This window comes from Apis dorsata, unplaced genomic scaffold (assembly GCF_000469605.1).
Source record: "Apis dorsata unplaced genomic scaffold, Apis dorsata 1.3 scaffold_808, whole genome shotgun sequence".
In the NCBI taxonomy this organism is placed as follows: domain Eukaryota; kingdom Metazoa; phylum Arthropoda; class Insecta; order Hymenoptera; family Apidae; genus Apis; species Apis dorsata.
The window spans coordinates 53,311-63,297 of record NW_006263947.1 but is presented as its reverse complement, the minus strand read 5'-3'; the positions used below and the strand labels follow the sequence as shown (position 1 = coordinate 63,297).

The following is a 9,987-nucleotide window of genomic DNA, read 5'->3' as shown; positions in this document are numbered from 1 at the left end:
TATATATATATATATATATATATCATACTAAATTATTTATAAAATATATATTACTTACCATTGAAAATTATATGCACAAACTGGTAATTCACAACCAAACATATCAATAACTTTCATTGGTAAGTCTAATCCACTAGATGATATGTGAAGACAAATACCTAAATCTGCACTAGCTATAAACATGAATTATATTTTTTATGCACAAATATATATGAAAATAAATACAAAATTTAATTATATTTTAATACCTAACATTTTTGGATAATCTTCGTTTTCAAGCCAAGGTGTTATTATTGTAACATGTTTCCAATTTTTTAATTTTATAATAGTTGTATAAAAATTTTTTAAAGGACCTTTACCAGTTATTATACAAATTAAATCAGGCAAATTGTACAAATCTTGTACAATTGAATTTTCATATTCTATAATATAAAAGATTTAAAATATAATAAATAATTTAAAAATAAATAAATAACGTATATACATTAGAATATAACATACCTTGTAATGCATTTAATAATATTGAAAAATCTTCATCTTCTGTCCAACTTGTACTTGATACTATGAAACCCGGTCTTTTGCAAGATAGTTTTATTTCATTTTTAATACATTCTGTAAATATAGTTGAATTTTCTTTTGATCCTTTGAATATATCATATTTGTAACTTAATTTTAATAAAAATTCATGTTTTTCTTTTAGTGATATAGGTTGAAATTCATTACTTGGACGATCATATAATACCTCTGCACTAAATAAAAGAAAAGTAATGAATTATAAATTCAAAAAAATATAATTATAGATATATACTCACATAATTTTCCATTTTAATTGTAAATCTTTTTTCATTGTTTGAGATACACAGAAATTATAATTTGCTTTAGAACCAAAATACATTTCAATTGCTTTTGCAAATCTTACAAGTAAATGGTCATTTTTTAAATTTAATGCCATGAGAGTATATCCATAATTATGCCAATCAATAATAAATTGTGAACCAACAATAATAGAATAAAACCAACAAATGGGAATTGTTGGTATTGAAGGTGGATTTTGTACCAAAATATAATTTGATAATTTTTTAGTAAATAAAAGCCATAAAAGATTAAATGTTTGCCATATTGTTTTTGCCATATAATAAGATAAAGGAGATAATTCTGAAATATTAAAAAAAAATTATTTTTTTTAAAAATATTCAAATTTATTATATAATTAATTATATAACATAATCTTTATTCAAATAAAGATTTTTAAGAGTTATTATTATTTTAAATAATTGGTAATTTACAATTTTCAATTCATACATGAAATATATAAATATTTTCATTATGTTTTAATTTAAGATAAATTATAAAATTTTCATAATATTAGTGATATTAAACACGTACTATTTTCTATTTTTGGAAAGGAATAAAGATAATAAATATGTATATAAGAATTTTCTCTTATTTCTTTTAAAGGTATCGAACCAGGATAACCTATAATATCTACTGTAAAACCTTCTTTCGCAAATGATAATGCATGATATTGCATTCTAGGACTTCTGCCCAAATCTCCAAAAACAATAATACAAACATTTTTATGTACCCTATATATATTTAAATATAATTTTCTAGTTATAAACAAAATTAGAAAAATAGCACAAAATAAATAAACATTCCACATTTTAAATGATGATATATCATTCAATGAGTTATTAATAGAAGTTAGAAGTGAAAATATAGAAATCAAATTAAAATGACAAATGCCATTAATTTTGATTTTTATTGGCTAGTAAAATATCGATATTTTGGTGTATTCGCCTGTATTTGATTTGATTTAAATGGCTATCAAAAATTTTTATAGAAAACAATCGTATTGACTAATTGATTAAATATCAAATTATAATGTTATTAATATATATATATATATTTAGTTATTAAGATATTTTCCGTGATAAAACATTACGTATTAATCATTGATGAGTATTAAATTATCAAGTAATGTTTTATTATATGTTATATTACATACAAATAATATTATAATAATATTACGCAAATTATATGTTTAATGTGTTTAATTAATACAAATTCATAATAACAAAATATTCATTTTAAAGAAATCGTAATTAAAAATAATATGAATTATCAATCAAAATGTTATTAAAAAATTGATTTATTAAAATTTATTATAACAAAAACATATATAATATATAAACATATCATATATAAAATATATTCATATATAAAAATTCAATTGAAAATCTTAATATATCTAATCGTATATATTTTTTTCAAAAAATATTATTAAATATAAATAAAAATATAAATATTATTAAAGTTCAGTATAATTTTATTAAATTTAAATTACAAGTTTTTTCTTTTTCTTTTTCTAAAGTATAAAAATTAATTTAATTATTAAAAAACGAATAGAGTATTTTAATATTTGATGAGTTAAAAAATCAAATAATAATTTCTTTAAGAACAGAGTTAATACAATAATATTAAATTTAATTTAAATTAAAATCACACATTTTTACGTTCATGCATTATCGCTATATATCAAGTAATCAACATAAATTTTTATATTTTTTGTTTTTAAAACTGATTACATAACTATTAAATTGACATTTTATTAATTTGAAAAATATAGAATTATGGATATTAAAATATTAAAATGTAATATTAAAAAACTTAATAATTTATATAATAAATAATAAAAAAAGAAGAAAAATTTTCATAAAAAATTTTTGAATTATTCTATATATCCGTTACATATAACCATATTTCTTATTTTTTCAATTTATCATTTATATTTAGTATTGGGAACATATAAACTGAAAATATACAATATGATAATACTTACTAGCAATCATTTTACTTATTATACATATATTATATATTTAATATTTTAAAAAAATAAGAAAATCTTACATAAAATTAGAAATTGAATAATTGAACATATTAATTTTGAATATTAAAAATTTTGAATTTTTTTTATTATTCTATTTATAATAAATTTTGATAAGAAAATTAAAAAATATTAGACTTCGATTATGATACAATTTGTATTCTTTAACCAAAAAGCAATTTGAATTTGATGCATATTAATATTTTCCAATGATTATAGAGTATCGGATAAAAATTCAAAATAGCATTATACAACTAAAAGTATATACTAAAAGTGAGAATTTATATGATATACGTATAATTTTTAAATTAACAAATTATTTCGATAATTATTGATAAAGATAATCAATTTTCGATTTTATATATTAAAATCTATGAAAAATATAAAAAGAAGTTCATAAAACTTATAATTTTTTAATTAAAAATTTAATTAAGATCGTTATTTTTGAAATTTATATATGAAAAAAAATCTATAAAAAATATTCAAAAATTAAAGTTTAAGCTTAAAATATATATATATATATAAATTTATTTCAAACTTTCAAGAATATAAAAATAAAAAAGAAACAAAAATAACTAAATTGGAATATTAAATTTAATATATCTGAAAAAACCCTAGAATAAATAACAGTAACACTCTAATGAAATTCATAGCAATCTTAATATATTTATACATGTATTGTGGCGCCAAAATCTCATTCTACTATAAGTAAATAATAAATATTATCTATATCAATTATATTTTTATCGCCATTTTAACATTTTTAAAGTCTCATGTAGTAATGAAGGATGAAAAATATTACACAGTATTTTGAGAATACTGTACAATCCAATAATAATATATCGATATATTCTAATGATGATACAAAAGAAGAAACGAAATATAAAAATTCAAAAAAAAAACGCAATCGTGTAAAAATTAAAATATCTCGAACGAAATCAAAAGAAAGAATATGTGACATTATAGAAAGTAGCAGTGATATGATTGATAAAACACCTAGTCCATTTTCTAAGTTAAATAATGAAAAAAAAAATTTATATGAAACACCCAAAAAGTGTTCTCTTTCTGAAAATTTTCAAAGTCATTTTGAACACAATGAAACAATAAATCATACTTTATGTGATATAGATTTGCAAACAAATAATTACAATATCAAAAATGAAAAAAAAAGAAAAGAAAGAAATTTTAAAACTTGTTTAACCAGTAACAAAAAATATAAAAAAGAATCAAATGATAAAACAAATATCAATAAAGATGTAAATACAAATAATAGCAATGATAAAAAATATTTTAAAAGGAAGATTGTCGATATAAAAGAAAGTGAGAAAATAGAAAGAATAACACAAAATCATATAAAATCAAAAAGAGAAGAGAAAAAGGATAATAATACAAATACAACTATTTTAAATCATAAACAACAAACTAGTAATTTATTAAATTATTTCAGGTAAAAAATTAACAATTTATATTTAATTATGAACTATGAATTATTTTTAAGATTTATTTTTATTTTCATATAGCAAAACTCCCGTTAATTTAGTACATACAAATATGGCAAATGTATCTACTCTTGTAGTAAAAGCTGATGTACATATAGAAAACACTGTTAGACATGGATTATATAAATCAAAGTTAAATAATGGAATATTATCAAGTAAAAAAAGTAAACCAGAATTTTCTGAAATAGATGATATTCAAGTCATTGAATCTGAAAACATTGATGTATCGAATAATAAGGAAAAAAATCAAAATATTGAACAACAACATAATAAACATAGATGGTCATTAAGAATCAAACTTCAAACTCATAAAAATGAAAATATTATATCAGGTACCTTAAAAGTAATAAAGATATTAATTTTAATTCTTAAAAATATAATATATAAAAGATCTGAAAAAATACATATGATGAGAAAAATTATATATAAGTCTCCCAAATTCTATAAATATTTTGGTTGATGGCAATGAATTTTTACACTTTGATCGCTGATTTTTTTTTTTTTTTTCTAATATTTTATTTCATATATCTTTATTAACTATATTTGTTTTACCAATTATTTTTTTTCAAGCAGATGGAAGCAGTGATGAAGAATTATTTTCACCAAAGACGAAAATTGTATTAAATAAAGAAAAACATAAGAATTTTAAATCAAGTAAAAATATAAATTCGGAAAATTCATTGAAAGAAAAAGATAAAGAAATATCAAAGCAAACAAATGTACATACGAAATTGAAAGTAAAAATATGTGATCAATTGAAAAATCCAAAGTACAATTATATAGCGAACAATAAATGTTTTAATAATAGCTATAATGAAAATAAACAGAAATTAATTAACTTTGATAAACATGAATGTACATTGACAAAAGACAAAAATTTATACAAATATCATAATTCTAATTTAGAAAATGCTATGGAAAATGAACAAAATTATGATAATAATTACAAAATTATTAGTAATAACAAATTAAAGAGAAAAACATCTGATAAATTAGCTCCTTTATTTACAAAACGAAAAAAACCAGATCCAGAAATAATAACAGCTCGCCGGTTGTTTTTACAACCAGATGTAATTGATAACAATAATAAAAATGCAGACAAAAAAAAAAAAGTTCAAAGTGTATTACCATTTCCTCTTATAAGTCATATTACACAATCAAGCAATGTATTATGGAATGAAAATAACATTTTTCATATTCCACAGAAAGTTCATAGGAATTATATTCCAAATATAAATTTAAATCACTTTAAGCATATCGTAGATTTTTCCAAAAAGGAATTAAAAACATTAGAAAGAATTAATAAACCAAAGATTCAAGAAGCCTTAACAGATTTAGAAAAACATTGTACAAATGTAAAAGATATGTGGAATGTTATTTCACATATTGTTAAGGAAAAGCCCAAGATATCAGCTACAATAAGAACTAAAAAAAATAAACAATTAGAGAATAAAGAGACAATAGGATATAAAACAAAAGTAGATCAATTTGAATGTTATAATTGGACTTATAAATATAGACCACAAAGTTCTTGTGAAGTAGTTGGAAATGAAGAAGCAATAATAAAATTGAAGGAATGGTTACTTGGATGGAAAGCAACTTTTATAAATGAAGATGTCAGCAGTGGAGATGAATTTTATTCGTCTGATAATAGTCGATCAAAAATTAATGAAAATAATCAAATAGCCATATTATTGGGACCATATGGATGTGGTAAAACTGCAAGTGTTTATGCAGTAGCAAATGAATTCGGTTATACGTAAGTACTAAAAGATTTAATTAATGAAATTATATATTTTCTAATAATGAAAAGAAACTTTTTTTGTATCTTTAGTGTATTAGAATTGAATGCATCATCTAAAAGAACTGGAAAAAGACTTTTAAAAGAATTAGAAGAAGCAACTAAATCGCATCGAATTAAGAAAGATGAAAGAACATCTATTTTCTGCAATTCAGTTTCAGATGGAATAATTTCTTCAAAAATACCACAAAATTCACTCATTCTTATAGATGATGTTGATATTATATTTGAAGAAGATGAAGGATTTATTTCTGCTACATATCAATTAGTATCAAATTCGAAACGACCAATTGTTATGACATGTAGAGACATTTGTCCACATTTGAATAAAATGGCACTTCAACAAAATAGGATTTATTTTAAAGATGCTTTTAACGATAGAGTTTCTATTTTACTAGAATTAATTTCATTAGCAGAAAGCGGTTATAGGCTTCCTCCTAATTGTATAGCAGTATGTATAAATTATGATATTAAATTAATTGAGAAAAATTTATCCAAAATTAAATATTGTCTTAAATATCTTTTTTAAAGATTTTTTTAAAAATTTAGTAAAAATCTAATATAAAATAGTTTAATATCATATGTTATTATAAATATTATAAATATAATAAATATTATAAAAAATGCAAATATTTCTTTTCTTTTAGGAATTATTGCAGTATGGAGATTTACGAAAAGCTATATTACAATTACAATATATATTATTATCTGGTCCACCACGAATATTAAAACAAACTATAAATTTTAAAGATTCATTTTGGCGAAAGATGAAGTATTATATATATAAGCCAGTAATTAAAGAAAATAATTATAAAAGAAAAAGAGAAAAAATAATAAATAACGAAAAAACGATTGCTGATAAAATTATGTTACTTGATATAACAAAAAAATTAGATAATGTAGCTTTATTGTCATCTTTAATTGATATAGAAGATTCTGCATTAAATTTAGAACAAATAAAAATGCATCCCAATTTGTCTTTAATTGAAAATAGTGCTCAATATTCAGCTTCCAATAATATTTGTTCAGAAATAGCTGAATGGATAGGTAATCAAATTATAAACAAAGATCAATTGTTTGGCTACAATGAAATACAATATCAAAATAATATTATGTTAAGAAAACAATTAAGTAAAGGACTGAATATAGCCTTATCTCATACGACATCATTATTACTCGATCGTCAAATTATAGCTATAGATTATCTTCCATCTGTGAGAACAATATGTAGAGCCGAAGAATTGAGAGCTAATAATAATAATAAAAGAGGAAATCGTTTCTTTCATTATCTTCATAATTTGAAAGCATCATCTACATTTTTCAAAACTAATGTTTTAACAGCAGCATGCAAAGTAATGTATGACGAAATCGACAATGAATAAAGATAATATTAATACATCATAAACATTTTTTTATATTAGACATATTATAAAAATTCGTAAACAATGCAAATATTATTTTTAAGCATATTTTCATAAAAAAAAAAATTAAAAAAACATTACAGGAATTATTAAAATTATAGTGTTAATATGTTTATGGGACATTATTTAAATTTTAAAGGTCAAGACAACATAAAAGTTAGTATACAAAAATGTTAGTTAAAATTTATTTATTTTAAGCAATTGAATTAGCGAAGCGAGATGAAAACAGTAAAATGTAACAAAAATCGAACTGTCTCACTCTATCTTTATCTTTATTTTATATTATCTTTATTACAAATTTTAATCATTTATAATAATAAAAAAGATGTTTCAATTAATATTTTTGTATTAACTTTTGTGTTTGTTTCTATTTGATGAATTCTCTAAATGATATCCCATCAATATATTAATATTGTGTATATCATTCGGTCGCATTTTAAAAGAAATGAATTAGAGATTATTCGTCATATAAACTTTTAATATATTTCAAAAAAATATGTTTAAATGTTTTATATTATAATAATAATTAAGTAAAAAATAATTACGTTACATAACTTTTTTCAAAGTATGAATGTAATTATATGAATGTAAAGTATGAATATAAAGTTATATTACACATGACATCTTAAATCATTTATTAAAATAAATGATTATGGTCTATTTGATCATCTATTATGGTGATTGGTTTTAAACTTTTAAGTTTTAAGTATATGAATAAAAGATATATTTATTATTAATCAGTATTTTCTATTTTATCATACTTTTAACATATTTTTGATATTTTTTATTTTTTACTTTTAATGATGTAAACACATTCTTTTTAAACTTTTCACATGCTCGGTAAGCTATATTGTGATACAACATGGTATGAGCCAAAATTAAATTGTTCACGTATAATTTGAGAAGTAAATCCTAATCAATATTTTTATACATTAATTTTAGTATTTTTTTCGATGTTTAAAATTAAAAATATATTTTATATTTTTTAATATTTCTTGCTATTCGCAGATTTAATATTCGCTATTTCATTTATCTATGATCCAAGAAATTGCATTTATTATATATAACCAATAATAATAAAAATAATAGTAAGTAATAATTTTGAATTTAATCCTATTTATAAAAAAACTTAATAAAAAACTAATTAGCAAATTAATTAAATTTCATATATAATTTTATGTAATAAATAAAATATATGTATATATATATAAATGTGTAATAAGGTTTGTTATTAGTCACAAACTAATCCTCTATAGATACAGGATTCTATTATACAATATATTATGAAATAATTATTTTTTCGATTATAGTACATTAAATTATTGAATATATTATTTGCTTATACATAATTGTATGAGATATTGAAATGATAAAAGTATCAATTCGCATTCGTATTTATTATAAAATGGATAATATTAAATTCTATATTAAATTATTCTAAAATATATAATTAAAAACATTCTTATTTTTATTCCCTAAATGCTTTTCAAAAACTATAAAAGTACAAAATAAACAAGTATAAAATAAACAAAGTTTTCCATTTTAAATAAAACAACAATATAACAATATAATATAATATACAATATAAACAATACAATATATATAATATATTCTCTCTATATATTATTTTATAACAAAAAATTTTATTTTTCTAAATTTAATTTTTCTAAAAGTTTTTTTCTAAAATAATTTCATCATATGTTGAAATTTAAATTAGTGAAGATAGTGATTTTAGTTAAATTAATTATTAAAACACTTATAAATAAAAATCGATACTCTCATTTTAATCTGATTTGAAAATTTTCATAAATTTCAATAAATATCCTAAAGTATCGTAAAGCAATAGGACCTCATTAAAAAATGATTTTATTTTCATAATTATTATAATAATAAATCAATACAATGGTTTTGGCTTGAGAGTTTATTGAGCTTATTATCATTATCAAATCTCTATAGAATTGAGTCAAAATTTAATTTAACTATATCACTCTCTTGTATATAATTATCAATTCAAAATATAAATATGAAAATGATTCGAAATTTGAATTATATTATATAATTCTATAAAATAACTATGTTATTTTTATAATTTATAACAATTTACTAAAACAAATAATTAAACAAATAAATTTTAATAATAAAACAAATAATTAAGTTATCTTTCTTTAAGTATATTAATTACTGAATCAAACATATTAGCTTATTTATATATCTCAACTTTTTGGAAAATTATAATCTTAAAATTTAGAATAAAAATTATTATAACATATTAATTTATAAATATAAATTTAAATATGTAAGTATTAAATATGTAAATGATTGTATAGCAAAAACAAATCTTATACAAAATTTCAAATGATTTAAGATTAATGATAAGAT

General features: G+C 19.5%; 2 protein-coding genes across 3 annotated transcripts in view; one reads left to right on the top strand and one right to left on the bottom strand.

Moving 5' to 3' along the window:
- Positions 1–1,788, bottom strand: part of LOC102670589 (chitobiosyldiphosphodolichol beta-mannosyltransferase-like) — a 16,635-nt gene extending 14,847 nt beyond the window's left edge. The window contains exons 1-5 of the mRNA XM_006623051.2: positions 1,387–1,788; positions 813–1,155; positions 502–749; positions 249–422; positions 59–173 (exon numbers count right to left, since the gene is read on the bottom strand). Coding sequence (XP_006623114.2) covers positions 59–173; positions 249–422; positions 502–749; positions 813–1,155; positions 1,387–1,663 — 1,157 coding nt within the window. The 5' untranslated portion in view covers positions 1,664–1,788. The remainder of the gene's footprint in view (positions 1–58; positions 174–248; positions 423–501; positions 750–812; positions 1,156–1,386) is intronic.
- Positions 1,789–3,530: 1,742 nt separating this feature from the next.
- LOC102672550 (MATH and LRR domain-containing protein PFE0570w) lies at positions 3,531–7,592 on the top strand. Of its 2 annotated transcripts, none has more exons than XM_031513953.1 (5): positions 3,531–4,334; positions 4,408–4,718; positions 4,957–6,145; positions 6,221–6,638; positions 6,835–7,592. In XM_031513953.1, the coding sequence occupies exons 1-5, from the start codon at positions 3,676–3,678 to the stop codon at positions 7,567–7,569; spliced, it is 3,312 nt and encodes a 1,103-aa protein (XP_031369813.1). In that variant the 5' UTR covers positions 3,531–3,675; the 3' UTR covers positions 7,570–7,592. The 2 variants fall into 2 exon arrangements, with proteins under 2 accessions (XP_031369813.1, XP_031369814.1); XM_031513954.1 differs by having other exon boundaries at positions 3,532–4,334; positions 4,960–6,145.
- Positions 7,593–9,987: the final 2,395 nt, after the last annotated feature.

What these genes read in the sequence shown, in the direction of transcription:
- LOC102672550 (XM_031513953.1), top strand. Translation starts at nt 3,676, where the DNA reads ATGAAAAATATTACACAGTATTTTGAGAATACTGTACAATCCAATAAT. An exon ending in AATTTATTAAATTATTTCAG is followed by an intron (nt 4,335 to 4,407) that starts GTAAAAAATTAA and finishes ATTTTCATATAG; the next exon opens with CAAAACTCCCGTTAATTTAG. An exon ending in GCAAATGAATTCGGTTATAC is followed by an intron (nt 6,146 to 6,220) that starts GTAAGTACTAAA and finishes TTGTATCTTTAG; the next exon opens with TGTATTAGAATTGAATGCAT.